Here is a 27,329-nt window from a genome sequence, read left to right as displayed (position 1 = left end):
TACAGAAGCTCCAGTCTCCAAAATATCTCTTTGGTCATGGGCTGTCAGGAAGCCCTTTGGGCAGGGGTAACTTTTCATAGCGGTCATGCAGGGTTGACAATTAAAGGCAATTATCTGGGAAGATACTGAGTTCCATTACATATTAGAAATTCCCTTCTGCCACTATACACATCTGTATCAGAGAGAAACACTAAAGATCATCAGAACACCATTTCAAGGTGGAATACAATCCAATGTCCATAAAAATGGACAGGACTATGTGATTACTGTTCTTATTAGTTATTAGTTCTTATTGTTTCGTATTTTATCATTCAAAGTGAAGATGTCTATTGTCATCGTTATATACATAATCATGTTGCATATTGGCAGCATAATTGCCAGTGTGACCCTGCTTTTTGTCCAACCCTGGCTCCATAGCAGGAAATAACAATATAACAGTAAATGGCTATTGCAAAATGTACTAGAATCTCACTTTTGACTGTTACAAAAGCAGAAAGTAGCAAAGTGATAGGAATTTCTACTGTAGGGATTTTATGAGTATCTATATCCTTATTGTATATCTATCTATCTATATATCTATCCAGACAGACAGACAGATATAGATAGATAGATAGATAGATAGATAGATAGATAGATAGATAGATAGATAGATAGATAGATAGATCGATAGATCGATAGATATTTAAAATAATATATTCCACAGCCAATTGGCCAAATTTATATTATAGCGGAGACATATTTTTTTCCAGTATCTCTACAAAGGCACATTTTATGGTGTAAGGTTGTCTTGACATTAGAGTAAAACATTGACCAACTGAAACGTTCCATGCTAGTCACTGAAGTACATTGAATGTACTACTAGAAATTTATTACAAATTGCTAAAGATTCTCTTAGTTTAACTTTCAAGGTTACAAAGTATTTGAGACTTGATTAAAAAATATATTATTGTAGCGGAACACTTAAAAAGACACCTATTTTTTTATAATGTCTTTCTTCCTAATGAATGATCCAATAAACTTGTAAGAAAAACTCAGCTAAAGGTGACCTTAAACAGGTATTCATATTCACCAAGTAAAGAACAGGAAAGTGTGTCCCGTACATTGTCATCAGATCAGTGAGCTCCTTTAAGCAAGAACACTAAAGACAGACACTCTCCAATCCAATCTGTTTCAGCTCTACCTTGTAGAGAGAGAGGTAAGTAAAAATCCCATTATCTTTATCTCTCGTTCCAATCAGAAGTGCCGGTGAATGCAAACTCAGAAGACAGCAGCTGTGAACTCTTTATATTTCATTCAGAAGATAGTGTATCTTTCACTGCATACATGAATTGTTGAATTTCTTTACCTCAAGTATTGCAGGAAGCTCCAATTCAGCAAATATCCTGAATAAAAACCAAGGACACTGGCAATAACAAACTGGACCAGTGCTACTTACTTTGAGGGAATACAATGGACACTTCATGTTTTATTGTTAACCTTGTACCTTGTTTATTAAAATTCTCATTTAATCAGAGAATTGTGGTAATGTGTTTGTATAAAAGTGAAGCTTGAAACTCTAGCACAGGCCAGTTGCCATTTAGGAAGAAGAGCTAGTGCTAGAGCAGTGTCGGGCAATAGGTGGCCCTTGGGCCATCTGCGGCCCTCTGGGCCTTCACCTGTGGCCCCCACCTCCTTCCTGCTGTATTGCCAGATTTTTAGCTGTAGCTTGTAACACGTTTTAAATGCCATCTGATATGTTATTACAAATAGGTGTCTGTTTCTGTGATTAACTGTTTTGCTTTAACGTATTATTGAGATTAAGGGTAATGTGTGGCTCTTTTGAAGATGAGAGGGCTGCACCATGCGGCCCCAGAAATGTGTCAGGTCGCCCATCACTGAGCTACAGGGTGCGAATGATAATGCCATGAGTAGTGGAAAGTGCTCTGAATTGGGGGGACAACTATGTGGCATATTATGATTAGGGGGAGAACAATGTGTCATGATATGATATGGGGGCACAAATATGTGGCATACTATGAATTGGGGGACAACTATGTGGCATGATATGAATTATGGGCACAAATGGGAGACATAATATGAATCGGGGGCACCATTATGAGGCATGATATGAATTTGGGGCTCAACTATGTGGCATAATAGGCAGCACGGTGACTAAGTGGTTAGCACTTCTGCCTCACAGCACTGGGGTCATGAGTTCAATTCCCGACCATGGCCATATCTGTGAGGAGTTTGTATGTTACCCCCGTGTTTGCGTGGGTTTCCTCCGGGTGCTCCGGTTTCCTCCCACACTCCAAAAACATACTAGTAGGTTAATTGGCTGCTATCAAAAATGACCTTAGTCTCTGTGTTTGTGTGTTAGTGAATTTAGACTGTAAACTCCAATGGAGCAGGAACTGATGTGAATGAGTTCTCTGTACAGCGCTGCGGAATCAGTGGCGCTATATAAATAAATGGTGATGATGATGATGATGATGATAATACAAAGTGGGGGCACTACTCTGTGGCAAAATTTTAACTGGGGCACTACTCTGTGGCATAACATGGGCATTTATTTGCTGATCCCATTACTGCTAACATGATATTAGCATCACAAAATAAGACATATATATATATATATATATATATATATATATATATATATATATATATATGTATATATATATATATATACGCCCAACTGGCACACCTGGTCTTGACTAGATTTTGGCCGGCACACTGATAGATAACGGTTGCCAACTCCTGACCTAGGAGGTTAAGAGGATTAACAAAGTTTCAAAAAGAAAGTCAAAGCAAATCCAAAAGGTATCATAATGTTCCTGGTTTCTAGTTGGCAGTTTAAGTCCTTGCACCTATGTTTACAAAGCTGCACATTGATATGAGCAGCAATATGAGAAGGAAGAGCAAATACTTGCTCATGATTGTAGGAGGTCCTGTCTGGGCCAGGTAGGATTGAGTATTCATTGATGCACATGAGTTCTTTTTGGGTCTTGGATATTCAAATGAGTTGCAGTGGGAATAGTTTGCAAATATGCAAATATTTAAAGTGATCGTAAGATTACAAGGTCGGGAATGTGATCTATATCACTACTCATTCAACACTTTCAATGAGGTGGCATTTGCTCAGTGTGGATCGGCCATGACCACACTTGAAGTGTCACATTCCTGAGAGCACAGTGCAGCTGAATCCTACACAGATACCGCAAACAGAAAAGACAACTGCTCTCTGGATTAAAGCAGATCTTCAAGAGATGGAAACAAAGGCTCATTCAGAAAGCCAAATACAAATTATAACATTATCATGACAGCCACCATCTACTGTAGTTGTTCATATGAAAAGTAATAAATAAACTGTTTAGTCACCTAAATCCATATCTGCTGCCTTTGGTCGATGGGAGCAGGGCAAGTTCTTAAAGATTGCATCCAGGATCTTCTCTTTTACTTGAGTGATTGTGTCACAGTTGAGGATTTTCACAGGAATCATGGGACTGTTCACATTATCTGGGTTAACACAATTAAGAACCTAAATATAAAAAGACATCAAATTGAAACAAGTGAATGTTCAGTTCCGTTCCACTGAGAAATTTCATTAGAACTCTAATGGAATCTCAGGGCCTGAGTCATTAAGGAAAGTAAGGCAAAAAAAGGAATAAATGTTCTCCGGAACAAACCATGCTACAATGCACGGGGTGCAAACTAGTTTATTATTTTGCACTTAAGTTAAAATACTGGCTATCTTTTCATGTATACACAAATACTTGATAGCTTTATTTTTACACTGAAATTTAAAGTTGGTCTAGAACATGCCCTACCCCAACAATAACTCCGTCCCCACATTTTAAATTTACCTCCCCCCTCCAATTCAACATGGTTTTGCCAAGGTGCAAAGTTACTCCTTTTCTATGCTTTGCTCTCCTTAATGACTTAGGCCCTCAATCTCCACCCAGCTTAATTTCTTTAATGTAAGAGTCTATGGTTCTGCTAGACCCAGAGGGAGCACAGAACTATGTGTTACATATAGAAGGGAAAGTGTGCTCCACGTCTTTACCTAGCATGATATTAATTTCACACCACGAAAACAACTTCTTAATGCTATAGAGGCCTGTAAAAATGATATTAGGGGAAAGCCCACGCTTCAAAGATCTCATCCATTCCAACTACTTTCTGATTTATTTAGGCAACAGTTGTAAATGACATGTTAATATTTAAAAGATAGTCTGTTTTCTGGGCTGATAGCTTTGGTTTTTCTTCCCTCAGGCTTCATGTGTTTTCTCATTTATTCATTTCCATTGTAGGTGGGTATCTATCATCTACAGCAGCACATCCTATTCATCAACTCAGTCACAGCCAGCTCTCTGTAATTTGACCTATTCATTTAAAGAGCCTAGTGGGATGTCAATTAGTTACTGAGATCTGTAATGTACTCTGTGTGGCACGCAGTACAAAAAAAACCTCCTGAATATGCCAAAAATCCTTTGAAATGTTGTCTGCAATTCTGTTGCATGGCAGGTGACAGTTGATCACCTGGATTCACCTCAGAAAACTTTTCTATACAATCCACTGGAAAAAGTTTATCGAAGAATTCATTAAACAAAACAAAAAAAAATAAGAGACGCCAGTGTCCTCCTATAGCTATCGATGACAATAGCAGTTGCGCAGTACAGAAAAAAATACTTTATTATTATTTAAACTTAGTATATTTTCAGTATATGAAAATAATAATTATTATTTTTTTATTTTTTTTATGTGTGGTTTTCTTTTTTTCTATTTTTTTTTAATTGAAAGTGGAACTGGAAGCGCAAGCTGGTTCACACATGCAAAAATGCCTCCAACCTGGTCTGGCAAAGCAGTAAGTTCAGTGTTACCACTGCCAGCCAGTATCACCAGGGAGCCCAATATCAATCAGCTGCCCTGACAAAATGTTAATAGTCAATTGCAACGTATCAAGATTTTCTATCGCTGCGATAAGCAGCAATAAAAAAATCTTTGATACCGCCATTTGATGGTAAATAAGGGTATTAGACTGCTAACTGTTGGTGATGGCTCATATTTCGATATAGCTGGAAAGGAAGCCAGACTTTGTAATTAAAAAACACTGGTTAACAATCTCTACATTGCTATTCATTTATCTATTGGCTATAATAGCTGCTATTAAAATGTTGTAACTTCAAAGAAAATAACATTATCATTATACGAAATTAAACTTTGTATCTTTTTTATTATGAATAATTGAAATATGTTTTTTTCTCATTTTAATCCCCCACTACAAGGACAGCAATTAATTACATTACCACCCACTATGTTATTGGTAGAATTTGGCAAGAATGCATTTGAACAATTTTCAGAGACAAACATCATATATTACATAATATTAAACATATATTAAACACAATATTAAATGCAGATATTTGTTCATTATATTAACCACTATCTACTTAATCAATATTAAAAGTTGGTCTACAGGAATGATATGGTCTGACGATACACTGGAAATTAGCAACAATTGCAATAATCATGAAAACTAACGAATTCCAAATGAAAAAAAAAAATGAACATTATATTCTTGAAATATTTCACATTAACAGATGAGATATGCAATATATTGCTGCTATAGCGTTGGCCCTCATATGACTATCTTTTTGGTTTGTTTTATCCACGTAACTATAACTATATTTAGATAACAAAGGTTCATCTAGACAGTAAAGTGTGTAGTGATGCATTTACATTGCATAGTCTTTTTTAGTTGCTATTACATAGGTGATAATGGCAATTAAACTGTGGGGTATATTTACTACACTGCGGGTTTGAAAAAGCGGAGATGTTGCCTATAGCAGCCAATCAGATTCTAGCTCTCATTTTGTAGAATGTACTAAATAAATAAAAGCTAGAATCTAATAGGCAACATCTCCACATTTTCAAAACCACAGTTTAGTAAATATACCCCTGTATCTTTATTTAACCATAACAACAAGGTTTTTTTTAAAAAGAAGGTTTAGTTCATTAATTTAGAAATCATATGTTGACATACTTGCATATGCATTGCACAATTAAATATAAATTAAAAAACACATATGTTTTTAAGGTGGGTTTGCCAGAGTCTAATCTTCATCCCATGCACACCCTTGTTTATTAGATATAGCAGCAGGTGATGAGTTCTTGGGCAAGACAGTGACCATTCCATTATTGTGTTGAGTTATTGAGGACAGGGCTGCATGTGACAGGAGCAGTGTCATAATGTGAGAACACAAGCAAGAAGCCAATAGCTGAGCGTTAGACAGTGGAAGGAGCAGGGTGCCCAACGGCACAGAACAGTGATGTGACGCTTCTGCCACACTGATACAGGAAGATTGTGATGTCAAACGTCCCTCTAGTTCATACAACTTGTTCTTCTATTTTAAATAGTTTAGCCTAATGACCCTAAACTGCTTAAAGGAGCATACCGAACACAGAGTAAATTAACACAGATAATGAAGTTGGCAACTGTGTAACATAACTTACCAGTGTCTTGTAGTCAATCTGTTGCCTGATAAGCTTGTCTTCACTCAGTGAATAGCGTGCTTCTCCTGTAATTGAATCAATGGGACCTTTTTCCATTTGCTGCTTAATGGCACAGAACAGGGAAAAGAGGGGCTCTCCTGCACACTCCTAACAAACAACAGTCATTATTTTACAGTGGAAATATACAGATCATTCTAGTTAATGTCATAACTTCTACCTGTGACTACAAAGCTATGTTATCAATGCCTAACAATATGCAGAAATATAACATGCTACATGCAGACATGTAGCTCATACTTACCAAATTTTGGACCCGCCCCTGTGACGTAATGACGCAAATGCGTCATTTTACAGTGGGGGGCGGGGCCAAATGCTGCGAATCGCTGTATTTTGGCCCTAATTCTGCAGATGCGGGAGATTGCCATACTCTCCTGGGAGTCCGGGAGACTCACCCAAAATGCGGGAGTCTCCCGGACAATCCGGGAGAGTTGGCAAGTATGAAGCTGTTGGCTACATGTCTGGATGTAGCAAACAGCTTAAAACAAGTACATGTCGGGATGTGCAGTATTCTTTATAATACATATGTTTCCTAAGCTTTGACATCAAAACTCAACAGTTATAAGCAATAACATCAAATATCACACATCTCTTGTGTACTATAACATTATTATAAATAAACAGTTTTCATATGTAGCAGCTTAAAATTCCATTGTGGGCCCTCCGACATGAGTTTATAGATACCTGCCTTATTATGTGAAAAACCTTCTGCCTTTAGAAGGGTAGATTAATAGTAGGATAATCTGCCCAGATCTCTGCACAAGTGTGGCCTAGTTGTCATCTGGTAATTACAGTGCACTGACAGGAGTTACATGATAATTACATGTTGTATGCTGTTTACATAAGTGTGAACGCTGTAGAGATGCCCAGGCACAGTTGGACTCAGTAAACCTGTATAGGAAGCATATGTGAGATCCTGAGCTGTTTGCTGATCCCCCACTTGCCACTAATAGTATGAAGAGCCAGACTGAGAAATAAGATACATTAGCATCGCAGGTGCTGAGGACAAATATGAGACTGCTCATGGTCTTAAATGCAGCCGTTTGGAGCATGTTTATGTGAAATGATTGCATGCCTCACACTGGTGGATGATGTAAATAAAGAAGGTAATGTTAGCATGTTTTCACTTAGCTTTAATTTGTTAAACCATCAACAACTCAGCAAGGATAAAGGAAATAAAAGCCAGTGACATTTTGCTTATGCCATGAGCCATATGAGATAATACTGCAGCCAAATCCATAAGAAAATTACCACAGCTGGAACAATGGTTAGAGTTTTCCATCTGATTCATTTCTGAAAGCATTCTGTCAATGTGTGCAGGCAATTCTCAATATTGCTTTTTTATGTGTAAATGGATAAAAGCACACAATATATCTGGCTTTATTGCAGCACAAGAAAAATGCTATTGCTTCTTCATAGCTCTTGCCTGAGAAAAGTCATTTACGAAAACAAAACAGACCGCTGAAAAAACTGTGATATAAGTACTTATTTCTAACACAAAAAATATATATTTCGGTCTGAATGAAATTCACACATTTGATTGTATCAATTGTGTTAATAACCCCTTTCTCCTTAGTATGTGTCATTGCTGTCTAGGAAGGGGTTTAGCCACTGACTAAAAGCTCTCCATAAACATTAATATCAACCAATAAATAAGGCACTATAATACATCTCATGAAACATTTATACTTCTCCCTTGCTTGATAAATATGTGACGAATAATAAAAAAATAATAAGCAGAAAAGCACATGTGCCAGGCCTAATTTACTTACACCCACAGCAACCAATCAACAATTAGCTTTTACCTTTCTATTGAAAGCAAGTGCCTGATTGGTTGCTGTAATTAAGTGCAATTTTGACACCTAAATGTAATGTTTGCAAATGAGCCCTATTTAGTACAACTCATGAGCTGAACAATATATTTAAGGTGAAGTAAAATACTTTAGACCAACTTTATTGCAAACAAGTCAAAGCACAAAGTCATTGACAGTGGATCAAAAGTAAATGGGCTCTTAGAATACCCATTTTACATGGGTGTGTTGAGTCAGACACATCTCAGCTGCTTGTCATCATGCCTGTATCAGTTTAACAACTTATACCAGTGGCTGAGCACCCACAAGTTTCCCGTCTCCTGACAGACACATGTGCGTCTGAGTCTCAGGGCCTGAGTCATTAAGGTGAGCAAAATATAAAAAAGGAGTAACTTTGCACCTGGGCAAAACCATGTTGCATCGGAGGGGGAGGTAAATTTAAAATGTGGGGACAGATTTATAGTTAGGATAGGGCATGTCCTAGATCAACTTTAAATTTCAGTGTAAAAATAAAGCTATCAAGTATTTGTGTTCTAAATGAAAAGATAGCCAGTATTTTAACTTATGTGCAAAATAATAAACTAATTTGCACCCCGTGCATTGTAACATGGTTTGTCCCGGAGTTCATTTACTCTTTTTTTTTTGCTATGCTCTCCTTAATGACCACGGATCCTCAGTCTACAGAAATCACCTTTTCTCCAGCACGCCCCTAATGTATTGTGGTTATGCTTACATGCTCCCTTCATCCACCTTTCCTCCTCTTCAATCGCAAGGGACCGCAAGCAGCTGTGAATAGTGCTTTGTCTGTATGTGCAGAAGTAAAAAGCATCCAACTCTACATGACACCCTATATCATCAGTTTCTAAAACAGCAATAAAGCTCCCTGTGTTCATCATTATTAATTAACCATTGGTGTATTATGTCAAACTTATGATTTCAATTTTTAAAGATAAATACATTTTGAATGACCCATGTGACACTTTCCATTGCACAAAAGTAAACATGCTTGCTAGACATAAAGCATTGAAGTATTTCAAAGACTGTCAATATTAATAAATGATAACAGAATTTCCTAGGCATTTATATTATGTACATCGTATATAGTATTTACCTTAAGAAACTTGTACAATAGGAATGTAAACCAATTAGTCAACATCTTCTCTGCAACAGATTCTGTTCTACAATGAAAAAAAACATTTGTACAATGAATAAAAAATAAATACAGTTTTTAATCTTAACAATATTTTGCTCACAATCCCAAGTATTAATTATTTTATTTATAGAGCATGTTATTGTTCCCACTAGATGGTCAATGTATTGTACATTAATATTACAGAAAACAACAAAGGTGACACAAACTGCATATATGAGAAGAGGGCACTGTACAAATCAACAAGTGACAATGACATGGTTGTGAGTAATGGGAGAAAAATGAAAGAGATCCATTCACCCCTTTCATTTTTGCATTTATTGTTTACAATTATTGCTTACCTTCAATCACCTGGACGACATTTTGGAACAATGTGTTTACACTTCCATTTATTAAAGGGTAATGCATGTTGGCTATAATTTTATATGTTTTCTGACAACTTGAATTTATGATTAAATAGAGCATGCCTATTATTCATTTTGTATGTTTGAGATGAAAATACATCCTTATAAATTACTACTACAGTATCTGAGACATTTATAACAAAGTATGTTATAAAGGAACATTTATTTAACCAATTCTCAAATATTTGCAGTTTTCTGTGTTGTAAAACTGAAGCTGAAACTACTAAACTCTTAAAGAATATACACATGACAGACAGTACAGTGCGCTACAACATTTGGTTACACAACTTATAAAATTAATACTTTCAAAATCTCTTACAGTTTTCCCTGCGCATTATGCAGAAGATGGCGCTTAGCATTAAAGCTTCCACCACCCTCATTTGAAGCTGGAATCTTCAAGGATCTTCAAGTTTTATGTTTGGAGGGCATTCCAAGGTAATAACAGGTGAATTTGTGAAAATGAACAAACCAAGACTTAGGGGTATGTTTATCAAGCTGCGAGTTTCTGGTGTGTTTTAAAAGTGGAGATGTTGCCTATCGCAACCAATCAGATTCTAGTTATCACTTATTTAGTACATTCTACAAAATGATAGCTGTAATCTGATTGGTTGCTATAGGCAACATCTCCACTTTTTAAACCTGCTGGAAACTATCAGCCTAATACATTTACTCCTTAATATTACCTATAGTACATTTTAAGCTGATGCACTGCTAGGGGTTCGACACATGCGTTATGGAATACTGCACAAAGCCATTACTGTTTTATTTACATTTTATCATAAGTTATGCATATAGTGTTTTCTATCTAGTCTACATTTGTCAAGTTTTGGATTTCTCTAATTACTATACAAGTGTAGGCATGCAAAATGTTCAGCACCAAGGACAGCTCAATGTGTCAAAATTTCTAGGAACATTTACACGCTTATTTAAAAAGAAAAAAAAAGCATGTTGTTCACTCAGATGGTGCTGTCACTCAAACATAGCAACCAATCAATTACTTGCTATCATCAATCCAATCAGATATTATCTCTGAAAAGTGTAACCTAATGGAAACTACCACCTGAATAGTGACTGCTGCCTAGAGCATGTATGCATGATTTACATACATCTTTTAATGGCCTTTCCTTCTTACAATATATACATTTTACATACACACATATACACTATATATATATATATATCCTATTTCCCCAATAATGCCTGTAGGATCAAGGACACACAATACAGCTGCACCCAGAAAATCAGATATGCAGTTCCTAGTAAAGTTACAATAAGTTTACCCGGCTAAATGTAGCAATTTTCAGACCAAGTTGTAGTTATAAGACCAGAGAAAAAACAAGCCCACGCTCAGTATCCTGTATATCTGTGTGTGTCTAGCAAAATGAAAAGATGAGGTATTAGTTCATAATTTTTATCAAAACATTTAAGCCTGCATCCCAGCGTCAAGGGCACCTCATTATATGCAGGTTCTACACTAACCTTTATACTTGAAAAACCATTAAAGTGCAGTTAAAATCAGATGAACTCACCTCCCAGGTATAGGGGTTTACATCTAATAAGGGCTGACTTGTGAGCCACATCCAAATGTGCCTTAAATAGACTTGATGGACAACCACTATGACAATAAGGCAATATTTTGAAACAAAACCAGAGAAAAAACAAAATCAAGTTGTAGTTATGAAACAAATAGTCATAACATTGTCCCAGTAGCAAATCCGATGATGATAAGCCAGTCTTCTAAGAGTACTATAGATCCAATTAAGTGGAATCATTTTTCTGTGTAGTAATCCCAGGATCTCTCTGTGCAAAGCAAAGAAATTCTCAGCCAAACAATGAGCATGCATTTATCTAGTCCAGGTAGTATATGCAAGTTCTCGCCTATGCTGTTAAAACCACAGACTTGCGAATTACCGCTTCCAGTTCAGCGATTGATGCAGAATTCTAGGTTGTCCTAGCAATGCAATCCCCTCCTCTTGATGGTCCTGGATGCATGGCCACGAGCTCTCTACTAGTGTTGTAGGAGTCTGAGCCCCATTCACCCTACTCCTGCAGGCACACCAGGAGGACAGACTTACAAGCAGCTCTGGTTGAAGCATAGGTTCGCTGATGCAGGATTTCCAGTCGCAGATGCTATTAAGATGCAGAATTGTGATCTGTATTCACAACGTAGCGAGGAATCACTGGATCAAGTCGTTCCACTCATGATGCGATTCAGATATAGAATTATGGTCAGAAACATTGGTGGTTCTGGTAGGAGACAGAACTTCAACACCTAACACAGATGATCCATGGACAATTAGATTTACTCTTACAGGGCTCTTTTAAGTCCAAAATTTCCACAGGAAAAATCACACCCTGCAAGGTTATTCTGAGGTCAGCTGTTTTAGGCTTGGCAGAGAGATACCTTGGGGATGGAGATGGGTGAGTCGGATGAGCAGCTTGACATGGAATTATCCCCTGCTGGGATGGTGCCCAAGAGTTTAGCAGAGTCCCGGAGAGAATAATGATTGTTCAAACTAGTTGATGAGAGGTTTAATCCAAGTCATTTAAGAGCAACTCTCTGTTTTAACCCTTTCCATACGTTTGTGACATGGAAGGGGCTCCAGAGGCTTTCAACTTCCTGTTTATGCAGTAGGAGGGAATAGCTGACCAGGAAATAACATGTCAGACATCTGTAAATCCAAACAGGCCATGTGCAGCGCACCTGACTACATTTAAGAACCCGGTATGTCAGTCCCTTATCTCCTACTAAAGATCCACACCAAAAAATATGTACATAGCCAGGAAATAATGTCTTTGCAGGCAGAATATAACATACTCCATGGGCACAAAATAAATTCACTCAGTTAAAAATGCAAAGTCTTTAATTTGCAGATGACAGACGAGTGAGTTAACGCTGGTCCAACCCATACTGTCCCACACTCTAACCAAACAGAGCAGCTTTACTCTGATTGGTTAGGGTGTGAGGGGGCCACTCTGATTGGTTAGAAGTGGCTAAACCCACATTTTTACAATGTACTTAATTCATATAATTTTGCTGGTTCATTTTGAGGGTGGGGGAGCATGATGTTTTTATAAAAATATATTTATTTATTTAAAGACAATAAAACGCCAGTCATCATCATCATCAAACTGATGATGATGACTGATATCTCTATTGCATGATACAATTTAAATGTATCCTCATGCAATAAACACATTTAACGTGGTATGTTGAGTTGCACTTATCTTTAGATATGTGCCGCTTTGCATAAATAAGTAAATATGTTTTTTTAACACAATTTATGTCCAACTTTATATCAGGTTTATAAATAACACATTTCACAGAATTTACACTATAGAAACACAATGGTCTCAATACATTCTGCTCTGTGGTGTGGTTGGTTATGATCAGGTAGAAGACTATCTGAAACAAAAATGATAGGAGAAATCCAGGTAAAACAATTCCTCAAGAGAAGTGTGTGAAATGCCATGCCCAGATGCAGAACAAGATAAAAATTCTGTCCAACAGGTTTGAAACGTTTGCACATTTCTAGTAATCATTTTTCAATGACACATCAGTGATAGCAGAACCCTTGTTGTAATCAATGGAATTGCGCTGCACCATTGATATTTATTCAAATAGCTGAAAAATCCAATTTGGCACTCAATATAAACTTGCTTATATGCTTTTTTTGTTCTGTTGTGCATTAAAGCTGATAAACATAGATGTACACATACATAGCTATATAGAGCTGTTTACACATAGCCATGTCATATACTAAAGCAGAAACTTGTATTACAGCTGTTATTGTTCTGTAATGAAAACATACAGAAAATATCATTTAAACAATGTCAAATAGCTGTTTCACACAGTGTTCTAATTCACTTGCAAATGTTCTCTAAATGCTATGCGATCATCACAAAATGTCATATCAGGGCAATCTGCTAAAAATTGTATGAGGACATGGACAGAATGTCTAGATAAGGTTACAGGTGAAGGGAATCTTACAAGTCACATTACTAGACAGTTTTACAGTCTGGACATATAATTAATGGATTGAAAGCAAAGTATTTGCACTAACATTTCCAGTTAGCAAATACAGCACTATATTACACCAATAAAATATCCCTCATATATTTAAATGGTGGGCATTCTTCATTAGGCATGTGACACACTGTGACACTTGACACACTGTTGTGCGCACAGAGCGGGTGAGAACCTGGGAATCAAGATCACATCAACCTGTTTCTGGGGATCGTGTTTGCAGTTACACCTTTGGATAAGAGTGCTGAAGAATCTCAGTGAAGGTACATTTCAGAGACTGTGATGTTTTTCCAGGAATCTGGTAAGAAATTGTTATCGTTCATCTAAAACACGGATCAGCGATCTCCCCATGTACTTTTAATTTGTCTCTCCTGGCAAAACTATCAGGTTGATCCAGGACTCCCCATGATATCTTCTTATCACACAGGATTTTATGCGGTTTGACCATATGACAGCACCATCTTTTACTATCAGGATTATTTTCAACACGATTTTTTGAATCCTTGCCAGTTGTTGGTATCTATTTGCACATTACTAGTTTAATACGTAGGTGCACCTACTGTATATTTATTCGTGGTATATTCAATTTAGTGGCTTCTTTTATTACCTGAGCATAGAATTTTTCTGTGCATGTGAATATTGTGTTTTAATAAATTGTGCATTCTTTTTAACTCTCTGCAGTGCACTAGTATTTCTGAGTGAGTGGGATGACCACTGCATTTCTTGTTTATTCATTAGGCATGTGACTCTACAATATTATCCAGAGAAGAAGTATATAAGATATACAACAGTGATGGGCAACAAGTGACCCTCCAAGCCTTCACCTGCGGACCCCAGGTCCTTCCTGCTTTATTGTTAATGTTTGTTTGTTATAGCTTGTAACACTTGTATAAAATGCATGCTGAAATGTTAACACTGATAGGTGTCTCTTTCTTTTATTAAATGTATTGTTTTAGCTTATAACGGGGATAGAGTGGATTGTGCAGCACTTTAGAAGGTTATAGGGCCACCCATGCAGCCCTGAAGGGTATCAGGTTTCTTGTAACTGATATACAAAATAAAATGGGCTAGATACAAGCATTGAGCTCCACTAAGAGATCATGGGGTAAATGTATTAATGTCCGGATTCTTCAACTCCGGCGTGTTCAGCGTCTTTGGCGATTAAATTTAAAGCGGCGCTGCATTGTAAAGGTTTCCCTTTACAATGCAGCGCCGCTTTAAATTTAATCGCCAAAGACGCTGAACACGCCGGAGTTGAAGAATCCGGACATTAATACATTTACCCCCATATGTCACTTTGATCATCTGGTTATTTTGATGAATGGTTATAGTATATCAAAATAAGAATTTGAGCTACATCACTTCTCATATCATAGGTTCCCATATTTATTTAGCATTCCAAGAGAAAGATTCAATTCGGAGCGATGTGCCACGGAGTGCCTCCAGAACAGCCAGCGAAGGCTCTCTGTGGCAATGTTTCTATGCTCATTTTATTTACCAAAACAGGTGGCAATGTGCACAGTTCAACATCGCGGTGATGTCTGATGGCAGATTGCAATAAACTGAATCAGCGCTCAAGAGGTTTGTAAAACATTACATATCTATAATCTATAAAGTGCATTAAAGCAAAATAACAAAATGTTAGTTATATAAAAAATACAAAGTAGAATAGATATGCACTGCAAGTTATCATTAGAGGGCCTGATGCAGTGTGAAACATATGGTTGTGCAGCATATGTTTGTGTTTTTTCACTCTGCACATGCTCAAAAAGTGAACGTACGCAACTGTTGCTATTCAGACTTGACACTTTTTGCCACTAGGCAATGTACAGTAAAGACCGGTTCAAGCAATTGCATATGGATCAAGACTGGGTCGTAGTGGTAGATACGGATGAAAAAGTGGTTTAATTTGCTGAGTGTCAGGGGCAGGTGTAAGGAGTGGACTATGATGACAAACACCGGAATTAGCTAAACGCTTGAAATTAGACGTTTGTGAATAAGTCGCAGATGCTTACTGAGACTTTAGTAGTCGCTAAGCTATAGATTAGAATTTGCCGAGCATGTTGTAGAAAAGATATTTTTTTCTATATACGCATCTTAGGAAGTGGTTTCTGCTGTTTAGCTAGTTTATTTGAGTTGAAAAAATGCTACATAGCAATTGCCCTTGTAGCATATAAAATAAAAGGTTTTTGCACATGCTAGCAAGTTGGAGGAAAGTGTCTGAGGGATGTGTCTGCTGTAAAGGAGACGCATTTGCTATTCATTCACTAGACACATCTTCAACTCTGAATATGTTATACACATACACTTGTGTGCGATAACTAGGACATCAATTTTGGGTTTTAAAGACATTTTGAATCATGCTACTGAAGATGAATTAACATCTATTTACAAAATTGTGTTATTAGTACTAAGTGCTAGTATACAAAAAAGTTGGCATCTTTTTTAATTGTATCTCTATGTATAGAAAACAAACTCAATGAACTGTAATGTATAAGTAAAATATAACTTTGGCACTATAATTTAGAACTCATTCTTTGTGTTTCACTGTAGATTGTACATACATATCTCATACAAACATTTTGTTTGTGAGTAATGAAATATAATGATACTGGTTATTGAGACTGCATGTTGAGACATCACAATCCTCATTCCAGGACTATCACAATTATTCATTGACTGTAATCTTAGTTCTACACAACAAACAATTTAATGTATAGCATTTTGGTCAGGCTTTGGTCAGGCTTTGGTCAGGCTTTGGTCAGGCTTTGGTCAGGCTTTGGTCAGGCTTACCTTCTCAGCAACAGTTTGGGATGATTCTTGCTTTCTAAGTTTTTATCAATAAGATCAGAGAGCAGTTGTTTCAGCACATCCGTGGCATACTCTAACTTGCTCTGTAGAACTGTCATGATGAGTGAAGCCACGTTTCCTCTATCACGCATGGAGAAGCTACGCTGGGACTCAAGTGTCCGGATAAAGGAGAGCAGGAACACCTTATTGTTAATCATCTGGGCAAACAGCTTGAGGCCCTTCTCTACACGCTCCTGTCTGTAGCCAGGGACCTGTGGAAACATAAATAAGAACAGACATGTGTACATGTAAGAGAAGTCAAGATTTAATGTATTGACTGTAGATACGATCAGGAAGGTGTTAGTTTCCCCTGCACTGGTGTGTACTGATCAAACCAGGCTTTATTTACCTGCCTATAAAATACTAGATACAACTTTATAAGTCAGTCTATCTAGGTATTTGCACTGATATTGCTAGTGACAAAAAGCCTACCTACCAATTTGATAAATGCAGCCCATCAAATATGTAATAATAAATAATGTGTTCATAAAATCAACCAAAAACATACCATACAAGTAGAAAGGATATAAATGTAATCATTTTCACACAATAGATATATAAAAGCAGAGCTGTTTTATTAGAGGGCCATTGGTAAAGCTCCTATTACTGAGCACTCGTTTCAGATTATTTAGCTTTACAAATAGAACGGCTGAACACTTTATTACTTTGGTATACCCAGTCATTTGTGTTAACCAGGAAAACGGAGAAATCAAAGTCAACTGTCCGATAGTTTGCATCCAGTAAAAAAGTAGAGAGTATAAACTGTTTCTAATATTATAACTCCAAAAATACACATATGGGGCCTGAAGATGAGTTCGGAGGAAAACAAACACAAGGAGCAAATTTTTACTTTGGCAAAACCATGTTGCATTGGAGGGAGAAGTAAATTTGAATTGTGGGGACAAATTTATATTTGGGATAGGGCATGTCAGCTTTAAATTTCAGTGTTAAGAAAAGTGTTTGTGTGCTACATGCAAAAACAGTCAGTGTTTTCCCTGTATGCAAAACAAAAATTAATATGTACCCCTTGCAGCATCAGAAATATGTTTGTATATATGTATGGTTTTTAGTGCATTATAACAATCAACATAGTTCAAAACAAAAGCTAATAGGATTCAAATGATTATATCAGCAGTGTTTGAGCAGGTCAAGAGCAAGCTTAATGTTACTGGACCATCATACTATTTCGCTAAATATGAGAGATGAGGGCTGCACGGTGGCTCAGTGGTTAGCACTTCTGCCTCACGGCATTGGGGTCATGAGTTTGATTCCCGACAATGGTCTTATCTGTGTGGAGTTTGTATGTTCTCCCCGTGTTTGCGTGGGTTTCCTCCGGGTGGTCCGCTTTCCTCCCACATTCCAAAAACATACTAATAGGTTATGGCTGCTATCAAATTGACCTTAGTCTCTCACAGTTTGTTTGTCTGTGTGTGTGTTAGGGAATTTAGACTGTAAGCTCCAATGGGGCAGGGACTGATGTGAGTGAGTTCTCTGTACAGCGCTGCGGAATTAGTAGTGCTATATAAATAGCTGGTGATGATGATGATGAATATTTGTAATTGTATACTTATAGTGGTATATGAAGAAGTGTATGAAACCGTACATTTACATTTTTCTATTTACAACTGGTACAAATTATGCTGTGTAAATAATAAATAAATAAAGGTTTGACACCTTCGTAGAATACACAAATTGAAGAAAATATAGAAATCCTACTTGCTACAAACCTGAAACTTCTGTACTCACAGACACTAATATATAAATTATTATATGGGCTTTTCCATCCATTGCTAGAAAACTAGTAGGCCCGATGTCCTAGTGCACCCAGGGCAAAGCCTCATTTTGTTCCTGTATTAAAAGTGTCGTGCATTATAAATCTGCAATATATAGATTTTATTCTAAAGCTAGAAGACTGTCTATTTGCTAATACAGGTAAACTACATGACCTTCTTGCATAGGCATTTAAAATGAGCCAAACAATTGCCTTGTTGAGCCTGTCTCATAAAGCTGATAACTGGTTTCAAAAGCAGTCTTAGATCCTGTTTACAACAAATTCGATTTAGAGAGTCAGGCAAATAAAGATCTGTTTATCTGTTTGATTTATTACATCTCATTTTCGGCAGGTGCTTCTTTTTTTTTATTTGTAGGCTGCATGTTTTCTTAGAAACCAGGCTGCTTATGCAAAGACTGCCAAAAACAGACTAAACTTAACTTGAAAGTAATGAAGCCAGGGGCATTTGTTTACCAGAGTAAAGTTTCTTTCTGTGTAATGAATGTCTGCTGGAAGTTACTGTAATTAGAAAATATACAAGAATTGAGTGGGCCACATAACCTGTGCAAAATGTAAGTTTTAAAGAGGCCCTTTTCTAACAATTAACTTCAAAAGACATCCCTTCTAGGGAACTGTTCTTGTTTATACCAATTACTGTGAGGCAATTAGCAGGAGACTGTAACAAAACAATTTCCATTAGACTTGTTCTATAGTATTTCTAAATAATTTCCAGTGGATTTTCTTTTATATAAGCTCATTATAGATTTTTAGCTACCAAGATTGGACCTTTCAAAACCCTGTTACTTTGGCATCTCCAATCACCAGCACTGCACAAGATAAGGGTCATTACAAAAATCAAAGTCGACTGTCAGCATAGCTTGTATCAAGGGAAAGAGAGAAATGATGTACCTTTTCTATAATCATTAGTCACAAAACATACAGTAATACAGTATGTGTATATGGATGATGTTTACTTGCTTTCAATCTAAAGATCAAAAAGGTTCCACTTTATATTTAGAAAACAATATATTATTGTGGGATAATAGTATTTGGTATTTTTAGTTACCCTATTGTCACATGTTCTCCAAATGTAATTGTTTGTTTACGCTATAAAGCACTCTGGGTCGTATTGCAGAAAAGCACTATATTATACTAATCATTATTATTATTTTTATTATTATTATATATGAACTACATTGACAAATGTATTTAATACATTTCAAGAAAACAAACCATGTAAATCCTTTTGTTTTTACTATTATATATGTGTGCTATCAACAGACCTCAGTCAAGTTGACATATATACATTAAAGCTGTGTAAATGTCCTTTTCTATTCCAACAATTATCAATCACTTGTGTTGGGAATTTAAAATTCTGGTTTATTAAACAAAAACACATTAGGAGCAACAGTAGCAGAAAAGAATACACAGTAAATCAGCTAACACCTAGAATACTAAAATCTGTAATTAAGAGGCAGCTTGCCTTGAGATAGATAGAATGGATGACATGTCTAGTGTTCATCTGTGACACTAAGTATCAGGGGATACCAGAATATTTCTGGAAGAAGCTACAAATCTCTTACAGGTAATTAAAGAAAACATCCAGCCGTAAATACAATTATTATTATTATTATTTTATAAAATGCCAACATATTACATTGAAGGAATCATGATACAAATAAATAACACACAATGTCACGAAGCAGAACGTAAGGATGGCCCTGTCCAAATGAGTCTACAATCTAAGAGGTGTGGATAAAGCTCGATGGAAGGTGGAGGTATGAAATATTAACCAGTCACTGTACAAATGTTAAGTCAGCTGGTAGCAACCATGACTGTCCACCATTTATCTGAACTGAACCTCCTTCAACTTCTGGTTCTGGAAAAGGCCTGTGCTGCCTGTGGTCATCCGCTAGCATGTTATAAATATATTATAAACCCTCTTGCCTTAACCAGTAGAACAGTGGGAAAGCTGTGCGTGGCACCTTGTCTTTTATTAAATACTTGCCACCTCAGCAATTTAGTGATGGTCATGTTCTCCTGCCTCATGAGGCAAAACATTGTTAATTTCAGTATCAAGGCCACTGATTGGACACTCTGCATCATCCAATCATTGTTCTCAGCATAAGAGCACTTTGAGGTCGAGAGCAGCAGAAGAATATGACCCTTATGAATGTCTGAGACGTGATTGTGTCACAGGCAGAAGGCTCTATATGTTTATGATATATTTTATTGCTTCTTTAAACCTTTCACATTGAATAAAGTTCCATACGGTTGGGTGCTATTGAATTCTATGAATATTTGTTATACTTATTGAAATAATCATGATGTAGCAGCTTCCTACAATTGATGTAAAAATACAAATATGTAAGGTAGAAAACGTAAAATGATGCCAATATTTTGCAATGCATACAGTACCTCTAAGTCCCTCAATACAGGATGGTCTTCAATGCCAGGAAACAACACTCTCATAGTGTAGGTACGGTAATCCAAGAAAGGAATGCCAGCCCCATCAAGGTCACTTGTCAGCTCATGAATATCTGTTTGAAGCTCAGCAAATGCTAAAAGTGAAGCAGGAAAATAACAGTCAGTTATGATCCTTAGGAATATGTGATGGTTTTCTGCTAGATATTGAAAGGTAATTACCAAGTGCTCTTTATCTGTGAAGAAAATACATTATTGACCTTTGTTTGGTGGATGCTTCTGGCATTTCTAATTATATGGTAGTGCCCCACTGTAAGAATTTCAATTGGATTAGGCTGGATTACCAGTTTTCTCCTCCAGAGGGCAACAATGAGATGCAATATTATGAGTCAGTATGATTCAGCTGGCATTAATTCCACACACAATATTAGGAACAGACTAGCATAATATTGTTAGAACTCTTAAAAAATTTATTATATTTAAAAATATATATATGTTTGGGGACAGACATGGAAACTGGTATAGAGGTAACTAGCAACTCATAGCAAGAAATCAGATGTTTGATTTACTTTTTAACTAAGAAACCGACCAGACAAATTACAGTTAAAATCTGATTGGTCATTGCAATAACTGCAAAGAAATAAATTATTTGTATTAGTACATTTTATTACCTAATAATATATCTAAGGGTTACTAGCAACAAGAACAATTTGGTTTAAATGGTGATAAAAATAAAAAAAAATCCCAATTTTCCCACATTATTATAAGCACACCAAACAAAAAAAAGACACCCCACAGAGTCTACAGACTAGAAAGGAGGAGCATTAATTTTTAAAACCTGTTGGAATGTTCAGGATAATTAATACGATTACCAGCAGTATCTAGCATATGTTTTACCTTGCTAAAGTCAATTTCATGTATTTACAAACATTTTTCATCATTGCTATTTAAATGATACTGATATAAACTGCATGGCAATACAGCAAATCACTCCACATACATAAGATGGTTTGCTGTAAAGAAAATCATATTTGATATTAATGCAAAAGAGTAGATTGAGAAAGAGAGACTGTAAGCAAGAGGAATGGAAATGATACATAGAAATCCTGGGTTTAACACTTTAACCTTCACGGTGTCCACAAAGCTAAGGAAAGCCTTCCCCTACCTCCCCAACACCAGGTTGTCATGACAACACATTCCTGCCAGCTTTACGCTTGCTAATAACATTGAAAATACAATTGAAAACAGGTTGTGGAATAATAATAAAACACTTTAGGTAAAACACTTAAAGGTCATCACATTGAACTCATTTTGAAAATATGTATTTGTTAAGCATTTAAGTAACATATTTAAACCCCAAAAAACTAATTTAACATGTGCCTTGACTTAAATGACATAATGTCCAATCACGCACATTTCTCTAGCATGTTTAGAACTAATAAGTATCGGGGACTTAAGGTTTGTATAGAAATGTAGACTTTATTTTATGAAGCTGATTAAAGTCTTATGGGGCTTTCAAAGTACTTACAGCTGGCCAGCATCTTTCTTATAAACCTGGTACATGGGCAAAAGTCAGTAAGTTCAATAATTGATGTGCATAGAAGTCATCACAAAGTACCACTGAGTATCAACACATAGCAGTTATAATGAATACAAATATACACACATACATATATTCCAATACACAGAACTTCTAAAAGCACGTTTTATTCCTATTCACATAGAAGATAACTATCAGAATAACTGTATCATAGAACTTTGATGTTGTTGAATACGTTTGACTGTTTCTACAACATGTTAGTAACATTTGCTATGGTTCTATTATTCTACCTGTTGAGAAGATGCAACAGGTGGTAAAATGAATATAACTGGGCTTATCTGTTGTTGTAGCCGATGGCAGTAAGTACATGTTACACTACTAGATGATAAGTGTATGACTACTACACCCAGTGTAATATGTTAACATTGTGTAATGTTTCCAGATTGCAAATATGGGAGAAATAGGAGAGACATCATTAAGTTCAATGTATCGCAGTCAGGAGATGAGACTAATCGTAGCATGTCTCTGATTGGCCACTAAGGGCTAATTCAGTAATGGGCAACAGGCGGCCCTCCTTGTCCTGCGGACCCCAGCTCCTCCTGCTTTATTGTCAGATTTGATTATTATAGAGTGTAACATTTGCCTAAAATGCCTTCTGATATGTTTTTACAGATAGGTGTCTCTTTCTTTCATTAAATGGATTGGGTTTTGTTTAGTACTAAAATTAAGGGTTCAGCTCTTTTGAAGGTAAGACAGATGCACCATGCGCCCCCTGCATCAGATTGCCCAACACTGGGCTAAATTATATTGAACTGTTGCTTTACTGATTTGTCCCTCTGCACTTGTTACAAGTTATTAAACGTAATAATCACATTTATTTTATTTTTTTACCATACTGAATAGATGTCTGTTGTCCCTGCATAGGGTTTTACATTTGAAAGTAAACATTAACATAAACAATAACAAAGTACTTCCCCCTCTTTATTGTATCTTGACCATGAATGGAAGGAAGAAGCCAGACAGGAGAGCTCTATTACAGATTTACAGCCCTTGCCTCACCTTCTTTGCACTCCAATGCCACTCGGGATTCCAAGTTATCCATTTGCATCTGCAGTCTTTTCAGAGTTAAGTCACTTTCTCTGGATTTGCGTTTATAGGCTATAAGCACAGCAACAATGAAGATTATCAGTAGTCCACCTGCTGCTGCAATACTGACAATGGCTGGCACACTAAGAGGGCTGTCGGGAGTGATGTAAACCATCCCAGGTGAGAATTCCATTCCCCCAACTCGAGCCTGCATGGAAAGGACATATCAAAGACTGTGAGCCCGTACTCACAAGCTGACATCAACTAAAGGTTCAGTAACACATAATACACAAAAACATTGTTTGACATTTTATGGTGCATGTATTGTATGATAAGACATAAAACAAAAGCTCTTACTACCCAAATAGTACTTAGCTTTCTGCTGTATTAAACTGTAAGAGGAATATAATTGTTCTACCATAGCCATGCTTGTGCTTGAAATATGGCTTAGACACAAAAAAGCAAAAGTGTATAATAAAAATAGCAGCTTTCCTTTCACATCAGCTCACGTTACACAAACAAAATGAAAGCTGTAGGTGTATTGATTAGTTGGTTTAGTGAAGTCTCTGGCATGCTATAAAAGCACAGTGTTTGCTTGTATCTTAGAGCTGCCACTGCCCGATAAACACAATGGATATTTCTATACAAACTTTTCACTGCAGCACGTAATAGATGTTATTAATAGGGATTGTTTGAGTCAGCCCCCTGCAGTCCACCAGGCAGCCAGAACTACAGGAATAGAGCTATGACAAAATTACATGCTACGTCAATAGTACAGGCTAAAATCCCTTGAGTTTGGAAAGGTATGGTAGAGATCGGTTTCTTTGTTCTTTCAGATAAAATATGTTTGACTTTATTGCAAATTGTAGAGACATGTCTGCCACTTAAACCTGCGCACAATACGATTATGACACATATTTCTATAGGTCTTAAAAACAGTATTTGGAAACTTTTCTTCTCCTGGGTGTCCATATACAGCTGCGGAGCTACCATTGGTGCGGCAAGTGCGGCGCACCGAGGCACATGGAGATAATGAGGTCTGCTGCATGGTAGATGCAGAGAGTTGGAACTAGCCAGCTGTGGGCCCCGATCCCCTGCTCATTTTCTTCTCGCTTCCCTGCACCGGGGACCACAGCTCGCTAGTCCTGCCTCTGAATTGATACACATCTTTATATCTACTAGTATCTCTATATTTTACATTACATTAAAGATGTGTCCTCCTCTATATATCCTGAATCCCGTCAATGACCACTCTGTGCCATGATACACAGGTTGACACACGATGTTCCCTGTCCGACATGCGGCAATACAGTACTAGCACATCCGCTGGATGGCCTGTGTACCGCTCAGTATTACCCGCCCAAGAAAGAACACTAGCCTGTGATGCCTTAATACAAGATGTTTTTTCTCCAGCACATCACTCAACATAACTCTATATCATTTATTGTATGTCAGGCTGAAAGGATAGTTAAAAGGAGGACAGATGTAAAGATAAAAGCCACGCAATGACAAATCGATTTGGCAACGCTTACAAATATTAGAAAATAAATATATATATATGACAAATAAGGTCTTTTTATGCAGAATAATCTGTGCTTGTACATTTTACCAAAAGTTTGAAAAAAAACCCTGATTGTATGTAAAAATACATTAGAGTGTCCAACATGTGGCACAGAGACCATATGTGGCTCTTTAAAAGCTTTATTGTGGTATTCAGCTTTCCCAACGCCGCACAGATTCATATGCATATGAACATTTTGTTTTTTTAAATGAAAGCTTGGACAGCACTGAAAAAGGGTACATTTTTTCTTTAAATGTAAAAAGTAGAGATTTTTTTTCAGGTATTACACCTTGAAATGAACTGCAGTTGTCCGAAATAATTCACTGAGATAGCAAAAGACTATTTTATAGCTGACCAGAAAAGTTCAGCTGTCCTCCAGCACTTTGGGGATTAAATCAGTTTTGGCCTTTGGACAATAACAGAAAGTCATTGGGATGGATATGACAGTGTGGCTGTATATCAGAGACAAGATACAATAAGTAAGCTGAAATCTGTCCAGTCTTATCTGTCTTCCCTTAACCAGCATTTTTAACTGATAACCTTGTCTCCTTTGAATTTCAGCCAGCACTCTGACACTCCAATGGTTTTCTATCTACGTTTATGGGAAACCTGTAACTCACACTGAATACTGTGTGTCATATTAATGGCAGTTGTTAACGTGTTTTAATGTTATTATCTCCAGACTATGCATAATTTATTGTCAATGGGGTTTTATATAACTTTAATTAATATTGCATAGATGGGGTGTCCCCACTTAATTATTAAGGTGGACAAAGATTTTGAAATTGGATGCTTATATAAATATCCACAGATCAACCACAACATTAAAACTACTGACAAGTCAATCTCGTTATAATGGTATTTGTCAAGGAGATATATATATATATATATATATATATATATATATATATATATATATATACAAGTTAACCCGTGCATGATACTCATGCATTCTAGTCAAATCAAGCTACTTAAGGTGTTAAAAAGGTTCTTGTCATGCATTTGGGCCATAGCCCAGGCCTCCTCAGGGGAAGAGCGTTACTTCCCGATGTAAGCGCCCTTTTTTAACGTGGTTTTGTCCACATGTCACCACCTCATCATTCTTCTCCATCACCTCATCCTTCATTTTCATCGCCACATCTATCCAGATGTCTATCCAGACACAGGGATCTCTCTCAGCGGTCCTGAGTATCACACTCCACTCACTCTGTCACCCCCGGCAACCACCAACCACTCCCCACTGTCACCCCCGGCAACCACCAACCACTCCCAACTGTCACTTCTCCTTCAAGAAATATATATATATATTTTTTAAATCTTTATAAACACTTTTAACAATTAACAAATTAAATTAACAAATTAAAAACATCTTAGTATACCAAATTTCAGCCCTTTCTGAATTTTTTTTTCCACACACTAAGAATTTAGTAGGTCAGTGTATAACTCTGCCCAGCAGGTGGCGCTGCAGCTTGGTTTTATTTTTTCCACACACACACACACACACACACACACACACACACAGACAGACTAACACATGCCACTAGACATCCAACAGCAGCTTCCAGCTCCTCTATGGTCCAAATCTCACTGTCAGTGTCGGGCGTGATGTCATCACGTCCCGATGCTGTCACTGAGGAGCGACACAGAGAGGAGCAGAGAACTGTTGCTGGATACAGCTCCCATGGACAGGCAGGAGACAGAAGACAGGAGGAAGAAGAGAAGACAGAAAATGGAAGCTCAAAGAAAGGTAAGTAGAAATGGAGGGGGACAGCAGGGGAAACAGGATGATGAAGGAGGGAGACAGCGTGGTTGATAATGGAAGTCACAGTGTGACGGAGGAGGCACAGGGTGATGAATGAGGGCACAATGTGATGGTGGAGGGCCACAGGGTGATAATGAGGGCACAGTGTGATGGAGGAGGCACAGTGTGATAAATGAAGGCACAATGTGATGGTGGAGGGCCACACGGTGATAATGAGGGCACAGTTTGATGGAGGAGGCATAGGGTGATGAATGAAGGGCCACAGGGTGATGAAGGAGCGCCACAAGGTGATGGAGGAGGCACAGTGTCATGAATGCAGGCACAGTGCTATATGGAGGAGGCACAGTGCGATATTGAGGAGGCACAGTGTGATTTAAAAGGAGCACAGTGT

General features: G+C 37.1%; 1 protein-coding gene across 1 annotated transcript in view; it reads right to left on the bottom strand.

The window, feature by feature from the left end:
* Positions 1-27,329, bottom strand: part of PLXNA4 (plexin A4) — a 591,306-nt gene that overhangs the window by 40,307 nt on the left and 523,670 nt on the right. The window contains exons 20-25 of the mRNA XM_075208549.1: positions 23,589-23,823; positions 20,984-21,126; positions 16,738-17,006; positions 9,475-9,541; positions 6,496-6,642; positions 3,361-3,520 (exon numbers count right to left, since the gene is read on the bottom strand). Coding sequence (XP_075064650.1) covers positions 3,361-3,520; positions 6,496-6,642; positions 9,475-9,541; positions 16,738-17,006; positions 20,984-21,126; positions 23,589-23,823 — 1,021 coding nt within the window. The remainder of the gene's footprint in view (positions 1-3,360; positions 3,521-6,495; positions 6,643-9,474; positions 9,542-16,737; positions 17,007-20,983; positions 21,127-23,588; positions 23,824-27,329) is intronic.

The sequence above is a fragment of the Mixophyes fleayi genome, chromosome 4 (assembly GCF_038048845.1).
Source record: "Mixophyes fleayi isolate aMixFle1 chromosome 4, aMixFle1.hap1, whole genome shotgun sequence".
NCBI classification, from domain to species: Eukaryota; Metazoa; Chordata; class Amphibia; order Anura; family Limnodynastidae; genus Mixophyes; species Mixophyes fleayi.
The sequence above is the reverse complement of the archived record's forward strand: the minus strand, read 5'-3'. Positions and strand labels throughout refer to the sequence as shown.